The sequence below is a fragment of the Syngnathus typhle genome, linkage group LG8, assembly GCF_033458585.1.
Source record: "Syngnathus typhle isolate RoL2023-S1 ecotype Sweden linkage group LG8, RoL_Styp_1.0, whole genome shotgun sequence".
NCBI classification, from domain to species: domain Eukaryota; kingdom Metazoa; phylum Chordata; class Actinopteri; order Syngnathiformes; family Syngnathidae; genus Syngnathus; species Syngnathus typhle.
In genome coordinates this window covers 4,576,482-4,597,297 of record NC_083745.1, presented here as the reverse complement: position 1 = coordinate 4,597,297, position 20,816 = coordinate 4,576,482, and the positions used below count along the sequence as shown (strand labels likewise).

The 20,816-nt window shown below is 44.3% G+C and overlaps 1 protein-coding gene and 1 long non-coding RNA gene across 2 annotated transcripts; one reads left to right on the top strand and one right to left on the bottom strand.

Annotated features, from left to right (window-relative positions):
* Positions 1-1,591: 1,591 nt before the first annotated feature.
* LOC133157868 (protein FAM53B-like) lies at positions 1,592-18,762 on the bottom strand. Its single transcript, XM_061284481.1, has 5 exons — positions 18,604-18,762; positions 9,468-9,722; positions 8,436-8,490; positions 6,453-7,294; positions 1,592-2,561 (listed from the first exon to the last, which is right to left on the bottom strand). Exons 2-5 carry the CDS (start codon positions 9,546-9,548, stop codon positions 2,241-2,243), a joined length of 1,299 nt encoding a protein of 432 aa, XP_061140465.1. The 5' UTR covers positions 9,549-9,722; positions 18,604-18,762; the 3' UTR covers positions 1,592-2,240.
* Positions 9,791-17,138, top strand: LOC133157870 (uncharacterized). The gene is made up of 3 exons (XR_009715096.1): positions 9,791-9,894; positions 15,583-15,697; positions 16,706-17,138. It is a non-coding gene; the product is annotated as an uncharacterized LOC133157870 (long non-coding RNA).
* Positions 18,763-20,816: the final 2,054 nt, after the last annotated feature.

Sequence of the window (20,816 nt, the reverse complement as noted above, 5' to 3'; positions counted from 1 at the left end):
GCCGGCATTAGGGCACATTTAAAGGGATGTAAATCATATGGCGCCGGAGGGGAGGGAATGGCATTCACGGGAAGCCATGGTGACAAAGTGTCGGGTTGCACTCTGTCAACTTGGAGTGGGGAATAGTCAATCAGTGACATGCGACACTGCCGGCCACCTGTCCGTCGGCGCAAAGTGTCCAAGAGCGCATTAGCACCTACTACGTGCGTACACGGAGATCAGGAGGGACCGGCCAGCTGTCCTTCACTGCGACTGAGAAGCTCACAATGTTCCCCTTCGAAAAACATTTGAATCATCCATCCGAGCGTTTTATGTCACTCGCGTTTGTCCTCGACTCCACTGACTCCGTGAGATTTTTTCGAAAATGTCTCTTCCACTCATAAATAGTTGACTGTCGAAATCGAGTTTCCCCATCTCTCGTTTTAAATGATTGATGGAGTTTTCATTTGAAACGGAGGGATAAAAAAAATGGCCATTTTGGCCCTTCTGTATCACAGCGACCACAATTTGGAGGTGGAAAACTTTTGAAAATATGTGGAAGTTGTTGAAAAAGGCCACTTACTGTTTCCGTGTAAACGCTTGAAAACAGTCATCTGTGAAAATGAGAACCACGCGTGTGTACTTTGTAGCCAAAACAAAAAAGACGCACAATGGAGTATGTGATTTGTATTGTATTGTATTTGATTGTACTCAACTTGCCCCTTCTAATTCCCTAAATGATCCGACGAAGCTCATTATTGCGATGCCAGGCAGCAACCGCCAGACACAAAACCACGTCACCATTTTGACCTCGTTTTTTCTTTTTTTTTTTTTTGCTGACAAAGCGAAAAAAGCGTTTGCTTTGAAAACACAGACATTGTTTGCTGGCGTGTAATCAAGGCCGTCCGTCCGTCCAGACCGCCATTGATTTGTGTAACATAGCCTTTCCTGTCTGCGTTGGCTTGCTACAATGCTCCCTATTTATAGTCGTTTTGCCTCGGATATTAGCACGCTGGCTTGCTCATTTCCTGTCACAGAGGAAATGTGCGCGTGTGTGTGTGAGTGTTTGTGTCTGCGTGCACGCTTGCGTGCTCTACTGACTTTTAAGATGGTGACTGCACAGCCATTGATGGAAGTTGTGGAAAATCTTGGCATTTGTACAGCTGGTGTAGACTTTATATCCACTTAACAAAATTGACAGTAAAGGGGGATTTTTACTGTAGATTGCGTGTGAAAGATCTCGTCGCCGCTAATTATTTCCTCGTTAAGGTGACGACAGTATTTGTGAACAGATGTCGGAGTTCACCTTCCTCCGAGGCCCGTCGTCGAAGGAAAGGCCGCCGCTGCTCTGGGACTTCCTGTTTTGGGATATAAACACTGTTGTGCAGCCGGGGAGTTTTCCACCTCATGTCGGAAAAAACAATCTCCAAACTCCTTCGCTTTGTTCTTGCGGATTGAGACTTTTCAAAAACCTGAAGCGTTTTCCAATCATCCGATGTCACTCAATTTGTCAGCGTCACCTTCGCCCTTCTCGTGTTTCTTCTTCATTCCCGATAGGCAAAACACGGTCTCGTCCCTTTGATTCAGGCGAGGAAATGAAACGAGACAATCGTTGGCGAATGGAGATTTATTTCCACGTTCGAGAACCTCCCCTCCTCACGCTCTCACTCTTCATTACGTACAGTTCCGTTTTAAAAAAAAGAACGGAGAAATAGAAAAATAAACATTGATATCAGAACTAATCATTTAAGAGTTGAATTCAAATATACAATTTGCATACAAAGAAACTACAAAATGGGGACTGAGGAGGAAGGAAGTCCGTGGCTGTTTACATGGACGACCAGAACCGTCCAACTTCTCTGTGCTACCAATCGGATCCATAATAGGTCGGTTATCAAAATGTGAGCGTCCATGTAAACGCAGCCCGTGTCTTAAAGCTTATTGAGCCTACATTCAGCAAAGTCAGAGTTGCGTGTGTCGTTGCACACGTCATCGTCCCTGCGGCCATTTTGGAGTTTCAGGAAAAAGATGCTAAGCCAGAAAGCTCACCAGACGGGAAGACAGTGGTGGATCCATTTTTTCTTTTTTTTTTTTAAGACTACTAACCCCTCATTTTCACACTCCTGAGCAAAAACAAAGTTCCAAAATAGTCCAAATGTTCAAGACAAACGAGTCCTCCGCATCTTTTGTCCGTCTTTACCTTTCAACCGAGTCGAGACGTTCTTTAAGCCTTCCGCTCGTCGTCGGCCCGAAGATCCGCTTCAGTTCCTCTCAATCTGCTCGAGGTCCAGCTCTCCCCCGAGTTGGAAAATGTCCCTGGTTGAATCGCGGTCGCCCTCCCAGAGGGCGACTTGACCCCGGGGCGAGCCGGATCTCGAGCCCACGCTACACGCCGAATCGCTGTCTAGTTCCTCTTCGGACGAATCTTCGCCGTCCTTTGTCGCCTCCTGCCGCGGTTCCAGTCCCAGCTCGGAAACGGCGGTGAATTCTGATTGCCGTTGGCTCGACGGGGGCAGGCTGGATTGGCAATTATCGAAAAAGGAGAAGCCGGGGCAACTCAAGCTCTGGAAAGTCTGGAGTTGCTGGGGAAAAACAAAACATATTGGTACTTGAATATTTGTTTCCTGATTAGTTTTCACGGTTCTTTGCACTTCATTTTTCAAAATCGGCTTGTTACTTTTTCCAATTACTTGATGAATGACACCATGTACAAAGATGTAAATAGAACAAGTTGAGGCGTCGATTGATATCTTGGGGACTTAAAAATAAAAATAAAAAATATGTATCGTATAAAATATTATATTTGATCAAATATAATACTTTATAACTATTACATAACAAAATAAAAATAAAACACAGACTCTGGATTGTACTTAAGTACCGGAATTAAATCAGTACGGGTACCGGTTTCTCCAATGTCAAGGCAACTCGCTGGCAAGACTTTTCTTTCGTTTTTCATCACTTGACCTTTCTATTTATCTGTGTTTGTAATTTTATGAGGTTTCTTTGTAATTCCTCACCAACAAGGCAATACGTGACACAGATGAAGTTGTAACTTTATCAGAAAACAGTAGTGCTGAGCAACAAGAGGGTTAATGATCTGTAGAGCAGCAGATGTTTGGAAGCACACAGATGAATAGAAAGGAACTTTTTGTTTTTTTTCCCCACTTGGGGGACAGACAACTTCCCTGTTGCCATGCACCGGGAGTCTCTCGCTAGTTCACTCGCAAACAAAAGCGAATACTTCAGGTGATAACGAGAGGAGGGGGAGGCTTTGCCTTGGCTGTCTCCGGAATGGAGAAAGGGGGATTTCTACGCCCTTTCTATATTCCGGGCCCTTAGGATTACTTGACTACTAATTATCCCGGCAGAGGAGGGGGGTTTCTTTGTCACTATGTGCTTTCCATGAAAGCCACCGAGGACCGCTAGCGATTTGGGAGGGTCCGCTCCAAAGCAGGGTTACGTTTCGCTAGTGTGACGGGCTTTTCATAGCACCGCCATACGGAAAGGCGGCACTTAAGATTATTGCACACGTGGATGCAATCATGATGTCTCGTCTCACATGCTTAAGCCACGCTAGTCAATTTCAAGCTGTTAAACAAGCTTCTTACAAAAGCACATTTGTTCTGGGGAAAAAAACGTTTTGCGCTCGATTCTCAAATGGGCCACGGTCGTCTGTAGATTCAGCGAGTGTAAGTAAGAGTTAAATCTTTGGTCATTTATTCGATATTCTGCGTTCGTGTAAATGTGAGTAAGAACTGCCAGTCCTGGATCAAAAGTCACCAAAATGGGGTTAAGTTAGCTTACGTCACACAATGCTAAACATGGATTCATTGTGCTACTATCAAAGTGTGCTGCTAATACTGCCATAAAAAAGAAGTTATCAAGGCACGAAAACAAAAGGGCAAAGAAATCTCAATAGAGGCCAATTGAAAGCAGCTCAATGAATTTGTGTCTTGAAATGAGGTCAGCAAAAAAGCACAAGCAAGACTCTTGAGTGTAAAACAAAAAAGGAAAGAATCTTGCACTCATCCCAGCCAAGCCGTCGACACGGCATCAATCATTCATCCGCACTCTACCGAGGATGCCGTGCGGATAAGCGTTACACGCCATGGGTTGTTATTTAATGAGATAACGCCTGTGCGAGGCGAGTCGCGTCACGTCACCATCGCGTTCCCACGTTGCTGCTCAGCTATGCTCACCATGTCAGGAATGGAGAGCTGTGCCGGGGCAAGAGGGGGGCGTATTAATGGAGCAATGGGTTCCAGTATTTTGTTTAGAAAAGACAAAACCAAAATGATTTTGATAGCAAAATAATGAGCAGAGCTGACTCGTACTATTTTGTCAACATGGCGACCGACCGCCTTGTAGTTCAATCCAACACATACTTTGTGATGATAGACGATTTTCCACAGTCGGACGAAAAAACACAGCAGCCGGCCGGCCTAGGCGGAAGGAAAATTATTCAAGGAATTTGTTATGTGCAGTTGTCGTGCGTAAATACCTTTGGTGGAGCGATTGGCGATTAGCATGTCGGAATTGTCTGTCATTGACGCGCGGCAGGAAACTAAAGGCCACGTTACTGCGAGTTGCGCTGACGGCACACACTGGGGACTTGTTATGCCTCTGACCCTTCTCAACCTTGTTGCGCACACACGCACAAATATCCGCAAAGTTCGGCAACGACGAACCCTTTGACGTTGCGAGATATTTGCGAGACGACGACTATGCCACCCGCGCAAACTTTGAGCTCATAAGAAAGATTATGGCTGGTCACAGTCCCTTTTTCCAAATTCTTTTTCTCACACGGGCGTGTCTACAAAAGAAGAGATTTACATAACGCTTGGGAGAAGAAATGAATTTTAATGTAAGCAGAAAAAAGGGGTTTGCTGCAAGAATACGGTTTTGTTTTGTTCTGGTTTTGTTCTTATGAAAATGAATTCACAGTAGTAATGTCCTGAGAATATGTTAAAGCACATTTTTGCATTTTGATAAAAAAAAATTTCCTTTGCAGATTACCACTTTTTTTTTTTTTATAATTAGACTTTTTTTCTCAAAATATTTAGATTTTATTTTATTAGTTCTTTCCCGTGGTGTACTCTATTACACCTTTTTAAGCAAGTCATTTTTCATCAACGCCTATAAAGTCCATGACAGAGGTAGTAAAAACCAAATCTTAACAGATAGTGTGTTAGTAAAATGAGCGAGCGCCTTGTTAATCTACCAGTGGACGTCAACGGGACTCTTATGGCAGGGTTTGGCTGCTCGGTTCAGTCAAAGTCCAAATGTTGAGCTTCCTATTGACATTTAGACAAAAAGACAAGCCGAAACATTGACATCAGTTTTTCCTCAAACCTTTACTTGTAAAGTCCTCAAAATGTCCCAAATAACCATGTGTGTAAAAAAAAACAAAATAATCATTAACGTCAACGCGTCCGTACGTTGAAAGCACGGGCCTACTACGTGACGCAGGAGCATTCCTGCGAGCCGAGGTAACGTCAATGTGACGAGCGCGTGCGTGTCATGGCGGTTCTGCTAGTTCCCCGCCCGGCAGCTGGCATGATTTGAGGAAACACCGTGCGGCCAACTCTTGCTCGGTTAGTCCTGAGGGTGACACAAATCTTTAGGAAAAAGGAAAAGGGAGGGAGCTGGAATAAGATGATGCCCCTTTCTATTACGGACTACAGACGGAATTCCAGTAAGAAGGACAGTGGCGATGAAGAGCTTAAAGTCTGAAGAATTATTCACAATTTGCCGAAGTGCCGCTGTATCGCGCGCGTATCTCAAGTCTGCGCTCTCAAGTCAAAGCAAAAAAATGTACGATGGCTCATATGTCGAAATAGCCACTTGCAGACGTTGTTTAGCAATTAGCTTAATGGTATAGTGCGTCTTTGCTTCTCTTTTTATTTAGCCGCTGTGATAAAAGCCAGATTGGTGCATGGAATGACGAGGGCGGGAGTCGCAGTGAAAAAGCAAATGGACTTGGAGGGGGGCCCGACCTTTTAGGTTTACCCAACAGACTTGATGAAATGTTAACCTGAGCCCGGTCCTTTCGGAGCATGTGGCGTTAGGCGGCGGCATGACTGAACACGAGGCATGTTTCGTGAGTAAGCGCCACTCCCTCCCTTCGATACTTAACACAAGATTTCAGATGTTCGGGTTGTTGTGAACAGGCTGACTAAATTGTGTTTTTGCATGTTTCATAAACAGAAGCTAAAGTGTAGCCCCATGTTTGTTCCAGTTTTTCTGGATGTGGACCCCAGTAAAAAAAAGTTTGGACGTGTCTGATTTATTGTCTTGAGTGAAGCTAACATGTGCTTTTGGGGTGTGGGAATGTAAGCACGGGAAGAGCATGCAGATTTGAACCCTGACCCTGTCACCTAAACAATGTAGTGCAAATCCAACCCGCTGCGGGTATAGTTTCTCCACCAAACCTCGGCAAATGTTTTTCGTGTCGGCCTATCCCGGCTCACCTGAGTCATCTTTGCCAGGTCCAGAGAGGGCCTCTGCTCCTGGGCGTCCTCGGGTCTCCGCCGCTTCATCCCGATCTTTTTGTCGTTGAGCACGCAGGGCTGCGACCTGCTCCGAGACAGGCAGCCTTTCCCGTCGCCCCTCTGGCCGGACCGCCGTCCCATTTCCGGGGTGGAATCCGGCGAGCTGGCCTCCGAAGCTTCTTCCCTCTGGAGTTCGGGCAGGCTGATCTGCTCGTGGGAGAGGGAGAGAGGACGGAGCAGGGGGCCGCGGTAGGACTGCGGGTCTCGTGAGGAAGGAGTGGTGGGAGACACGGGGCAGGCAGTGAAGTGAGGGTGGGTCGGCAGTCGCTGGCTGAAGAAGGGCAGGTCTAAAGGTCCGTCAGTGGGGATGGTGGCGTGAGAAGGAAAACTGAAGCTGGAGCTTCGCTGCATGGCTGAGCAGTGAGCGGCGGAGAACCCCCCGCCGGCGCGGACGCTCCCCCCGCTGTAGCACCTTCGCTTCTCCACTGACGTCCACACTCGGGAGCCCTGAGGCCTCCACGATGAGCGAAAGCCGCCGAATTCATCCGACAAGGACAGAGAGCGGCACTGGCGCTTGCTGGGGGGCGCCGTGGGCGCTTGGCCCGTGGCGACAGTGGTGTAGTGCAAAGCGGCGGGGGCGGAGGGGCGGTCTATGGTCAAGGCGGTGTCACCCAGGCTAAGATCTCCGATCAGGCTGGTGATGGCAGCGCCAGGTTCATTGGGCCAGGGGCGGGCACCCGGCTCGGGCACAGCATCCCACAGGCTCTCCAGACTGGGACCTGAGTGAAAGCTTCGTCCTGGGTTCAGCCATCTGTCTGCCTCTGCAAAAATAGCAAACGCCAACTCTCAGCCAAGAAAAAACATATCTAACATTGACTTAACCCACTGTGGGATTCAAGTTTACTTCTGTTGATTGCAAGCTAGCTAACAATGGCCCAACAGCGCCCCTGTTGGTGACAGCCAAGTACTGCATTCTATTTTGCCTTCATAAATTCCTGTGGCCTCATACACAAAGTTTACAAGATTGAGAACCACTGGTCTTCAGTGGCGAGATGTCTCTTCTTTCCCTAACTCTGTCCATTTTGGATCATGTTCTCCAACATTGTAAATGCTTCCTTTTGGGCGATCCATTTAAACACGGCTGCGACCTGGCAGGAATGTCATGAAAACAACTCAACAAAAGAGACGACTTCAAAAGTGGCTCGTGACGCCTGAACTGAGGAGACTCCTTTAAATGTCAACACCGGCCAAGAAGAAGTAGACGAGCATTTTTATTGAAGGAAGTGTATTGTTGTAAACCTCCCGTGAAAGCATGTAATGTGCGTTGTAACGTGGAGCAGGTGCACGCTGATCACGAGACGTTGCCTTGAAGAGAGGAAGTGAAAGCCAAATACAGCGGGGCCTCAAAGATTTAACATATCGCTCAAAACGATATTTCTCACAGGAAATAATGCAAAAGTGGTTTAAGACAACCAAATGTTAGACATTCAATGAGCTTTTTTAAAGGCCACTTCACTAAAGATGAGCAATACTGTATTTGACATTTTTAAGAAATTTTAGAACCATTAAGAATTTTAAAGAAGAATTTTTTAATAATAGTAACAAAAAATAAAAATGTATTACTAGTTTCTTTTTAAGGATGATCAAGTCCAAAGATCCAACGACATCCCATAAGTAATATTTTATCTTTTAACTATTGTCTACTTTAACTCTGATGACACTCCATGCAGTCCAAGACACCCATTAACTGTCATAAAAGTGTAACAAGTTAACCATTGTTTATATTTCATATATTCACTTTCAATTATAAGCGCGAGAGCAAAGGTTCTTGACACATCTCATTTAAAAAAAAAAAAAAAATCTTAATTGTCATACAAGCGATGTTAACTGCTGCAATCTTTGAATGAGAGTACATTTTTTGGACTTGAAGAGTAAAAAAAAAAAAAAAAATGGAGAACTTACCAGCAGTTCCACAAGAGAAGAGGGTCGTCCCTCTGCTCATGGTGTGGCGCTCACGCTGAAAAGAAACCCAAAAGATTCAGCAAAGTGAAAGTATGCAAAAGCATAACCGTTTATTTCATCCCTCTGTGTATACAGTACGACATCTTGAAGAAGCACAGTCTGAAGTCAAGTGTGTCTCATCGGAAAGGATGCAAAAAGTATAGCATTGCCGTCCAAACCATTGGCCTCTGCTACACGTCTCACTCAGAGTTATAAACGCTGTGGAAATTCTATACCGTACCGTAAAATCAATGTGACTCGGCCATAAAATCGTGACACGCCAATGATAATAAAACTTCCATTTTCTATTGCGCTTGTTCTTATTTGGTTTCACGAGTGAGCTGGAGCCTATACCAGCTGAGCTGACTTGCAGCAGCTGCGGTACATCCTGGATTGGTCATCGTCCGATAATCTAAAAGTTTGAGTGATGTACGTAAATGTGACCTGCAACTAGCTGAGGTCAAATATAGTGGAAAAATGGATGAATGGCTATTTGACTAAAATCGTGCAAAATATTGATTCAACCTACAAAAGCGACATTATTCATGATGATCAACAAAGGTGTGTGGGGGATACACTAAGGTCATTGTTTAGTTTACATATAGAATAATGGCTGACACATCGCTCAACGGGCTGTCATTATGTAAATAAATGCATGTTTAATCAAAGGAAAATGCCGAGTGTGAAACGATCCATCACTTAAGATCCTGTGAATATTTTGCTGTTATTAACTAAGTCCAGTACTGAAGTTGAGCTTGTGGCGTGCGTAGAGGAAGGTTTGCCTGCACACGCCTGCCTTGTGATCACTCGCTTGCAACAGGGTGGTGGCTTCTTTTGCACACGAGGGACAAAAGAGAAAATGCAACGGAAAATTACAGTGACTCACACTGAGGTTATCACTACCACAACAACAAACAAAAAAACAAATTAAAAAAAAAAAAGTGTAGAAAACGGCTTCCTAATGGAGGTTTGGGTTTAAAAGTCGTCTCTTACCGGCCGTCGTTCGCTGCTCTTGGGCCTTACATCATTGACACCCTTCTTCTTTTCCAGGCTTTTGGAGAAGATGATCACCATGGTAACGCAGCACTCACAAGCCTCATTGGGCAGAGGAGCATGAGGAAGAGGTCACGGGTAGCCATCTTGGGTGAAAGGTCCGGGGACGGGCAGTCTGTCTGTCGGTCAGCTGGCAGCTCCCATCTAAGCCAAAGAGCTGGTAGGAGCCCCCCCCCCCGGCACTTGAGACACTCTCTGTGAGAACAGAATTTCACAAAAGACAAATGCTGACAGTTCTTTTATGATTGTTTGACGTCTGTACAGTGGCTTGGACGGTGTTATGCTATCACTACGCGGGTGTTCTGTACTGCGAGAAAAACAACCCACAACCATGATGGCCCGGGAGATAATGGACAACACAAAGCGGGTATGAGCAACATTTTTCAATCCATGTCTTGACACCAATGTCGCACATATTTTACCGGTTCGGCTGATGAGAAAGACCACCCGGTAGGCTCGATTTATGACGAACTTTTGCTCCAACAACTGAACTAACAGAATGACACAAACATAGTTCTAAAGTCGGAATTACAGTAAATATTGGTATGTAAAACTATTCTAGGCTATAATTATAAAACCCTTGAAGGCGAATAAGAGTGTTGTTCCACTCCAGTCCTGTAGATGGAAGCAGCTAATAAAGTTAAAACAACTGGGTATAGACTAACAGGCCAAACACAATTTCAATCTCTATTTTACTTGCCAGAGATTGGTTTCCTAATGCATACAAATAAACAAACAATCGCATTGACTCTTTGGCAAAAACAATAAAAGTTAGCATGTGACTAATGCAGCTAAATAAAGCGCTCCGTGCTGTCGGCTATTTGACTAGCAATGTTTCTTTGCATGACAGGCTGGGTAGTTTTATGCAATTTTAAGTAGGTACTTTTTCTTTCTTTTTTTTATTTTAAGGGAACGGGCCCGATTGCATGTCTGGTCGAGCAGTAAAACAGAGCGTACAGTATGTTATATGGACAGGTGACAAAGTCAAGGAAAAGACAACATGTGTTTAACTAGGTGGCTGGCATGGGTTCTTCTGGTCCCCCTGGAGGTCTCCTAGTGCAGCTATGAACATTATTCTTCCGACATCATGGGATGTTTTCGCCATGCCTGCAGCCACAAGTGCCTCATCTTTTGCCACAACACGCATCCAGATTTTTCCGTTCATTAAAAAAAACTTTATTTAGCAACCAAATGAGTACTTTCTCAAGCTAAAAGCTAACGTAAACACAAAGTGCTTCCTCAGCCAAAAACATGTGGCGAAACAAACATGGCGGAATCATTCGGTTAATCCCGGGTGAAGGCGGCACGGCTGAAGATGCGGTCGAAGGAGGTTTATATGGGAGTGTGGTTGTTTTATGCGCAAATTGCGGCTGCATGCAGACGGTAGTGGCTGGATAAGAGGTTAACCCCCTAAGAGGTCCTCGTGACATTTGGCTTATTTGAGGTATTTTCTACTCATCTGGGCTGGGTTGATTTTTAAGGTAAATCTTTATGTATACCTATGATCCCCCAAGTGAATGTAAAGCTAGGTTGTCAGGAATAGCTGCGGTGACTTAGGACCAGGGATTCCCTCCCTCATTCGCTGACCGCCAAACATCCAATTAGAGAGCAGGCTTCTTGGCAGCACCCCCAATCAACTGCTTTTCGGGAAGCGGCACACAGAGGGCTGATGGCTTTTGCAGGCCCGCCTGTGTAACATGTGCTTACATGTTAGTAGGTGGAGGTCGCCGCACTTTTATATAACACGCCTTTGCGCGATTGGATATTCCGCACGCAAATTTCATACCAGCGTGCGTTACTTTCCATGTCATCTCTCTCAACCCCGTGACTACACTCAAGATGTTTTAGTTTGGCGAGGGCTAAACCAACTGCCGGCATATGACTCCCATTAGCTGCATTTATCCAGCAAAGTCAGTGGAGCACAGCCGGGCCTCTCGCAGGAATAGAGGGCCCGTGTTAGCCTTCTTGTTTGGAGTAAAGAACGGGAATGTTCTTGTTGATCGGTGTGCGATTACTTAGGTTGATTAGGACTGACATTGAGTAATGGGCAAGGTTTTAGTTTGAGCGAGGGAGTCGGGGAGCGTGGCGTTTACGTGCAGGAGTTTTTTTTCCTATTGTGCGACTGGACATGCCATGCGTGTCTTTAAGCTAACTTTGTGTGTGTAGTGACTGGCAAGCGGGGGGGTCATGGGAGAGGGCAGAGTACGAACCAGAAGCCCCGAGCCATGCTTACTTAATGAAGCGGCTCAGCATGATGGAGAAACCAGAGCCCAACGGTGAAAGAAGTGTCGCGGGCCCAGACTCGGGTGTCGACAGATCATATCAGCTCTCAATGAAACGCTTCTCTCCCGATTACACTGAAGCCTCACTCTCTCGTCTAATGTGAAATATTAGTACTGAATCAAAAATCAGATATCCGCCAAAACATTCTTCTTTGTCAGTCTCATGTGACGTAGACAGCTGCCATCTACAGGACTGGAGTGGAACATTCTCAACCGCAACTGCGGGAATAACATCGTAGTACTCAGCCTCCTACAGCTACGCGAGGAAAGAGGCATCGAAACCACCATTTGGCTTTGGTTTTGGGCCTTGGCAGGAGGTTAACAAATGCTCTCATTTGATCCGTCGTGTTGCGAAGAAATACGGTTGGCAGACAAGCGAAGCCACAAGCGCAATATTCAAAAGTCGGTTTTCTAAGTAACCCAACCGCACGTTACAAAAGATATAAACAAGAGCTGTTGTAAGCATTCACACTGACCCAATAAGCTGTTTGTTCATGTCCGTCTCGTCTAAGTTTATAACTCGGGTTACCTAATAAATCGAATTACGTTTGATTTCTTGTCTGGCTTTGCAAAAGGATGTCAGAGCCGCTCGCCGTTACATCACATTAGATTAGCGCTAAACCGACGGGAAGCTTCATCACTAAATGGGAACAAATCTACCGCTACATCGTTCCAGATTCAATTTGGCCTCTTCAAATCGAGCCGTAATTCCAGTCAGATTTGCCAACGCCGGCCGGGCAAGAGTGCAGACGGGCGGCTCTTGGCTCATAATAGCCAGTGACCACCGGGGAGGGCACTGGAAAGGGCAGCTGCAATAATGTGGCTCCTTGCCTGAGCTGCGACTTGTGCAGGCGGATGAATAGACACGGATTTGGGGCGACGAGGGCGACCTACTGCTGCATACTTGTGCAGAGAGCGTCTGGTGTCGAGACTTTGATCGGTGGCTGGAGCCAGTGAGAAAAAAAACAAATACACCAGTATAGACTAATCAAGGACTTTAGAGCTTTCAAATGCAAAATTGAACTCAACCAACATTTTCAGCAAAAATATGACAATTGACTGCGCAATGTACTCGAACGCTATCGTAACGTGCTCCAGAACGTACTAGATGCTCACCGGAATGTGAGCTAGACAGTTACTGGAATGTGAGACATGCGTTAAGACACTTACTGCCCATAAAAGCATGTTTATGCGTTTCTTCTGTCTAAATTCTGACAGAGAATCCAATGGCAACACACTGTTGGCTGTTGTCATGGAATCAAAATATGAGCATCAAAAAGGGAAAGTTTTGGGCACAAGTGGGTCTGTTTGGATCCATTATTTTCGTTCCAAGTCGGCGGGGTGGACCATCCATTCAGAGTGAACTCAGAGCCACCCCACTCGCCAGTACGGGTCATAAAGATGGTTCCTCAAGAGGTCAAGACATACCACCAAAGCCTTGGACCATCACCCCTAGTATCCACGCGGGGGGAACACTGGCCCCGGAACACTCACTCCATCTTCATAAGCGGTCAAACAATGAAGCCTGGATCATTTTTACTTGTCAGTTGATCAATGGCGTGCTTAAGAATCAACCTTTTAATAGTCCCCGTGCACTTCTCAATGCGGAGCGAGTACAAAGAGAGCAAAAATGGGAACGCTTTCCCGTGCAGAGAAAGGATGTGGTTTTCCTTTGTGGTAGGAGCATTCGGAAGACGGTATGTACTATACTAAAAAAATTCAAAAATAAGTCTCATCCTCCAAGGTGCATTTCTGTCACCATGGCAACCAAAGGCAAAACAGCACAACAATGAAAACGCAACATTTCTTGCATGCAACCAGAACAGTTCGCCAAGTGGCAAGTTAGCTGCAAACACAACACAAGGCCCTCTATGCGGTGCGTAATGTATTTGGGGGGTCGTGACCTCTGTCTCTTATTCAAACTGAAGCCTGACGTGCTTGACGGGCGTGAGATCAGGTGTTTCACTTTGAGTGCGAGAAGGTACGAGGGGCCCCCGACCGCGGTGACCCCCACATGCCTGGACTCTCCGTCAAACCAGGTAGCCGCTCGCTAATTGGCCCAGCCCCCTCCTGCCTGTGGTTTCCGTCATTACCCGACAGGGTCTGTTCAGTTGCGTAAACACTAGCTGGAGCCCCTAAATACATCAGGGGGTACGTTTTACACACTAGCCGGCGCCCGCTGTAAAAGCTATCTTTGGAAAAAAAAAATCAAAATATCACAGTTGGTTACATAATCTGACGCGTATGTTACGGTTATGTTAAGCGAAACGTGTTTGGGGAAGAAAAACCCCATGAGCGACATTCCACCGCCCCATTCATTCATTTGCGAGGGGGCTCGGCCAAGGACCTTCTGACTGCACGCCATCGTGAGAAGAACAAGCCAGATGTGCTTAAGAAAAAAAAATTGTCTTCGAAGCTAGTTTCACTTACCAACGTGTCGGTCTATCATGAGTAAACCCACAAAAAAGGTGTCAAGAACCCATCTTCGGAAAGATACAGGAAGTTGGCCATTTTGTTATGAAGTTGCCGTATTTGGGTCGTTTTGGGCATTTCATAAGGGACATTCCGATTTTTGTCTATTTGTCAAAAAGTCCCAAGAAGCCATTCTCGAAAAGTCACAGGAAGTTGGTTATTTTGTTTTGACCTCAATTTGGTTGTGTTGGTGGTAGTTAAAAAGAAACACGTTCTTAAATGTATTCATTTTGTAAACACTGTGCTTTGTCGATCTCTGATTTAATCTGCTTTTGTTTGGTGCGCTCAGCAGTTGCAATTGTTTGCAAAACACCTGCAGGTGTATGGAAAACCTGCCATCATGCAAACCCCAACCAAACCGTGGCAAGCCACATGTCCCCACCGCGCCGTCATTCAAAGCAGGATCATCAAGTTTGAACTCTTTCTCTCAAGTCAGATCTTGCGTCAGGGCAGATTGTCACATATTAAATGCTGGCTTTGTATGAGGGGAAAGTTTTTTTGGGCTAAGTGTGTAGAAGCAGCGCACAAAACAAATTGCATAACCGGTAAAGGAGAACAGGTTCTAAATGTACACTGTGTGTAATTAAACTGAGTGCCTCACAATAGAGGCTTTAATTTGGAGCGGCTGCTCAAACCAGCGCCAGTGTTGAATACACAAACACACAATTCCGCCTTGTGATGGCTGATGAGTAAATTAGGACAATCAACAGAAACCACGCACTTATCATAACACATTAGCTAACCTCGACTTGTTTTATGAACACGCCTTATCGCTACTTACACAACAATAGTAACGACAGGCAGTTGTAAAATGAAAAAAAAAAAAACTGTAATTGCTGCAGAGTGCATGCCAGGCCACTAGTTGGCGATGGAGCCACCAACTGTCGAAATTTCCGTGATGGACAATGTAGGCAGTGGTAAAACTAAAATAAAAATGGCTGTATATGCTGCAGTGTGCATGTCAGGCCACTAGTTGGCGATGGAGCCACCGACTGTCAAAATTTCCGTGATGGACAATGTAGGCAGTGGTAAAACTAAAATAAAAATGGCTGTAGCTGCTGCAGTGTGCATGTCAGGCCACTAGTTGGCGATGGAGCCACGGACTGTCAAAATTTCCCTGGCGTGGGAGTGAAAATTTTCAGATATTTTTTATTAATGTGGACAAATCTGAGTTGAAACATGTTTTATTTTTATGTCAACGAGCGGACAAAATATCAGTGGAACATCTTTCAGAGTATTTTTAGGGCCGGGGGGCTTTTCTGGCTGTACTTAAGAATGCCTCTTTTCTTCTCTGTTTTTAGGCTGGCAAATCTATCATGTTAACGAGGAGGGCATATCCACACCCCTAGTGCAACAAACACAAGAAGAAGAGCCAGGAGGGTGGTGTTTGTTCCCAGCGTCCCCGCAGCCACATAGGTTCGAGTTTCACTGTTTGTAGTTATGACTGCGGGTCACGCAGGAAGAAGAACGCTTCTGAAATGGAGAGTAGCGTGAGGACAAATAGACGCAAGGCACCGAGAACAAACTCTTCTCTGGTCGCTTTCGCCTCAAGCCAGCGCAGGCATGAAAGAGTGTCAGTGTGAGGGGAACAGAGAGCTAGATGACACGCTTGCTGCGAAAAACAGGAATATAGCCAGACTCAGACTCACGTTATGTGTGTGTGTGCGTGTGTGTGTATTGAGTGAATTGTACACGGAATGTGTCAGGGCCTCGCTCGGCATGCAGCTGCAACCCCGACAGACAAACTTGAGTGAGAACCTGCGCCCTTGGTACTTTGTGCTGCTTCCTTTTTTGCACTCAAAGTGAAACCACTGCATTTGAATGGCCCTTGAAAGTCATAGAACAAAAAGACAGCTCAAGCTCGCTACAATTTTTCCTTGATGTCAAGGCCAGCTATCAATCTTGACAATGATCAAATTATGTAACAATTATTTGGATTTTTGCAAAGATCCTATAAGCTAAAGGGCAAGAAGTCTAACGGCAGAACGACTAATTCGTAAACACAGTCCAGCTCGGGATTTGGTTAGCGGATGTGAAGGCTATTTCCATTTTAAGTGTCATAAAATAGATTCCTGTTCCTCTACAAGATAAAAATGGCTTTTGCTTTGATGCATTGTTGTTCCTTTTAGTCTAACCAAATGTGACCCAAACCACAACCGTCAAACCAAGAACAGCTGGATTTTATTTATGAGTTAATCCGAGTCACTGTAAATAGCAGCAGGTTGTGTGCTGGCGGTTTCTTTTCTACAGGTTAAAGGTCACATTCATGGTCAAACTCATTTGAAATCATTTATCTTATTGTTTACTGAATAAACCCATAGGGGTGTGTAGACTTCTTATAGCCACTCTACATACCAAACACATTTTTTGTTGAACTGATCTGAAGGACTAACGTTTTTTTCCCCCCCTCTGTGTTTATTTTAGTGTGTTCATCGACAATAATGTACCAGTGATGGCAAAAGAGACGCCACGGGAATTTGAAATAATGAAAGCCTGTCCGTCACTTACAGGTGAGAACTCATAGCATATCACATGGCACATAATAAAAAAATGTAAAGCATAAAATGTTTTTGTTCAATGTTTCAAGCTTAAAAATGCATTTTCAAAAATCACAAAGCATCCGTAGGAACCCCGCATTCAAAACGCTTGCACAAAAATGCTTGCAACATCCGTTTGCAAAGTGAAATGATACAAGGAATTAGGAAATACAAACAGGAGCTGTATATTATTGTGAAAACTGGCAAAAATGCTTTCTCAGCGCTGCTGCTAAACATCCCTAAACAACGTACGGGAGTTTTCCACAAAGCCAACCGTTATAATCTCCTGTGACAAGATGATGATTACATCTTTCACTGGCGTCAGCTTTTTTTTTTTTTTTTTTGAAAGAGTGTAACTGCTCCACATCCAGGTATTTCCCATTAGGGTGCCCCGGTGCTAAACCAGTTTCTTTATTGACCGTGTCCACATGGATCAAACAAACCACCATGCCACATGAACACATATGGGCAAAACAGGGCCACTTCCGAGGCGACGCGAGCAACGGAAATGCTCCAGTCATCAGTTTAAGGTCATTATCAACGTGCTTGCAAAATGTCTCACAGTGAGACAAACGCCTCAACTGCACGACAATCCCAATTCCATGACAATTTTGAATTTTCTTGTATTTATGTGCGGTAGTACCTTGACTTGCAAGTTTTTTTTTTTTTTTAAACACACGTGATCGTTTTAACTTAAAACCTTGCCCGTACAGTTAATGAAGGTTTTATGACATACGGCTCTTATTTACCAGTTGTTAATCAGTACTTTGATTCTTCTTTTGTTTTTAAACAAGTCATAATTTTGATTTGGACCTCAGGCCTTTGTGACCATCCTCACACTGACTTCACAAAGTGCTTTGAAATAAACAATGCGGCAAATTGTTTTTCTAGCGCTTAATTGCACACGTCCACACAAAAGAAAATCTCCTTGCTGGAGTAGAAACGACTCATCCTTGTCACAGAATGAAGCCAACGTGTGTGTTTGTGTGTGCACATTTTTGCACTCAAGTAAGACAACTTTGGCATACCGGTAGCCTCGGACAACTTCACGTTGTAAGTTGCTACTGAGGCAAACCTGCACTGGTTGACCCCTGCACGCTACTAGTGAAGCACTCGAGCTTAACTCTTATAATTGTCGAATGTCGCATAGTCAGACAACCTTTGCATCCTAGTTGACTTATTCACAGGAATTTACTAAATAACTAGAAGCATGTTGTTGCTACTACCCGTAAGGTTTCATTGTGTGCTTGTACTTTAGGGCAAAGGGTGTACTAGTAGAGGAAAAAGATTAGACAGTTGTTCAACTAGTGCATTATGTATACTAGTACACTGAATTGCCTTACTAGTGAGAACAAAGAGTGTATTAGTACATGGATCTCAGGTTGCATAACATTTTAGTCCTAGTTGTACCATCCTCAAGGTTACTATTTTGTGATACATTCCTGCTTGTTGGGCCTTAGTAGTGTTATTGCTACAGCACAGTAGTTAACTAGGTTTGTGTGCGTGCGTGTGTGACGCACATAAAGCTTAGCTTGATTGTGACCACACACAAATGCAATGCAGACTTTACACATGCAGCAACAGGTTGTTCATGCATGCACCCACGCACGCGCGTAACTGTAATTACAGTTCATTCATGGACCTAACATAAACGCTTTGCTTAGGAATAACTGCTGTATCAATAGACACACAACTTTGCACCAACGATGTTGTCACTCCTAACAAATGACGAAATCCTGCAAGAGGACCCACTCGCACGCACACAAGATGAGATGTCATGACTACCTGGCCAGCAGAGGTTCGTCTTCTCCCCGAGTTAGGACATCTTTCTTGGGGGAGGGGGGGATAGAAGAGAGGGGGAGGAAACTAGAAAAAGTTCCAAGGCAGTCAGCCTGTCTTGTTAAAAGACCGGAGAGACTGCGAGCAGCTGAGAGGTTGGAGCTGCTTTTTGCTCTCAGCTGGGCGACTGCAATGAATGTCCGGAAAGGGAGAGGACTGAGGAAGAGTCGTGGCCGGTTAGAATACGAAATGAGTTGGAAACACAAAACAAACACCTTGTATTATCTGTTCGGTAGAATAAACTAAACTCGAACACAAACTATGTATTTCTGTAAAGCAAGGATTTAAAATTAGTGTGACCTAAAATTAGTCACCCCCGCCGAGTTGGTACGCTCCAGTGTGGTCCTCCCTCAGGCATTTACAATACCACTGTGCTACTTTTGCCACTCCACGACAGGCAGATTTTCCCAAAAGTTTACTTTTGCAAGTTTATTTTCCTGTGGTTGAATGTAATGGTAAAATTCCCTTAACATATTACTTTCAACTTAGGGAGACTTTAAAAATTTAGTAGCAGTTATTTATTATTGTTTTTGGTTCATGCATCTGTACAATTATTTATTTTCTATTCAAATAAACTGCCTCAGTAATCTTTTTTTTTTCCCTGCAATTAGGTTGCAAGTAACCAGGCAGCTTCTGTGTACTGGTAAATACGGATTGAAATTGTACATAAGTCATTCATATTTTCTCCCAAAAAATATATATATATATCCAAAATATATATAACAGCAATGGTGGGGGAAAAGCTTTGCTTTTCGTGAAGGAGATATTTGCAAAGGTGCTTTCATGTATAGGCATCAGCTTTTTACATTAAACCCCTCTTGCTACTTTCAATGCAACTCTACCCAACTTCTGTCTTCCGTGTAGAATATAAATAACACAATCAAGAGAAAATAAGCCACTGACAGGCACTAATGCATCCCGAGGGTAAAGCTATTAAAATGGATTGAGAGGGAAAAGAGAGCTGAAAGCGCACAACAACGCTTGCATCTGATGCTGATCTTTTTGATCATGTTCAAAAGTTTTCACATGGAACCTCTTAGCGTTGATGAGCACTTGGGCCAGTGAGCAAATGCTGGTTTGGAATCAGGAGAAGATTCTCTTGTCATATGGCATTAGGAGCCTTCGGTTTGTCCAAGTAGCTAGCCCACTTGCAACACACGCCCTGGCTTTGACTGTTCAATTTCACATCTTTTGGAATTTGTGGGGGTTGTGAAGCCAAACCGTGATTAGCCTACAACCGACCTGGAGGACAAAATGTGTTTCCTGTTGCAATAAGCTCAATGGAAAAATGGCATCATTTTTGCATAAGCCTCTTCAGGACACCGTTTTTAATTTAAGTTAAAGTTAAATTTTATTACAGGAACTGAAACTGTTATCGATTTTTGTTTTTGTTTGGGCCTTTATTTACATGTGTGCTGCTCAAAATAACGTCATGATTTTGTTCAGTGCAGTATATGAAAGTTTTCATAGAGTGAAAGAAAATAAATAATTTCATCTAATAACAACTGTAACTTACATGCCGGGCCAATAGGTGGCGATATCGCTTTTGGCCTGGATTACCACACCTAAAGTTTTATTTATTCAGTTTTACGAGGTAAGTCAATAGAGAACACTTTAAAAAATCTTTTTTTATATATATTCGAATTAAAGTATACCTTTTCTAACCAGTGTGCTTGAGCCCAAAACAAAACAACTAACATCTTGAACTAACTGTTTTACTATAACACACCCCTTGTCTAGTTCTGAGGTTTAGACACCATTGGCTAACTGCAACCATCTGCTCAGTCCAAAATGAAGAAGGTCTCGAGCTAATGAGCTAATCGAGGCTCCAAAGAGTTGTGACACAGAGCTGCTGACATAATGAATAAACAAGAGGCCACAAGGCTCGGCTGTCACGCTGCTCATAAATAACTGCCCCGCTCTGGACTCCTGATCGGAAGCCAGGCCAGTAAACTGATGGGAGACAGCCTAACCCAAACCCACACATACAAGTTCTATAAGAAAACCTGATTTGCGATTTTTTTTTTACAAGGTACTCAATATCATGCACATAAAGAGCTTTATGATATTCACAGAAACCTTCCCGTGAAAACGGAAAAGGTAATCTCAAACTCAATCCAATCGTCATTCTACTCGTTTTTTTCTTTTGTGTTCAGTTT

Excerpts from the sequence above, each read along its gene's own strand:
- LOC133157868 (XM_061284481.1), bottom strand. The coding sequence starts at position 9,548 with ATGGTGATCATCTTCTCCAAAAGCCTGGAAAAGAAGAAGGGTGTCAAT. Across the intron at positions 8,491-9,467 it reads AGAGCAGCGAACGACGGCCG|CGTGAGCGCCACACCATGAG; the intron begins GTAAGAGACGAC and ends GTTTCTTTTCAG. Across the intron at positions 2,562-6,452 it reads ACCTGGCAAAGATGACTCAG|CAACTCCAGACTTTCCAGAG; the intron begins GTGAGCCGGGAT and ends GTTTTTCCCCAG.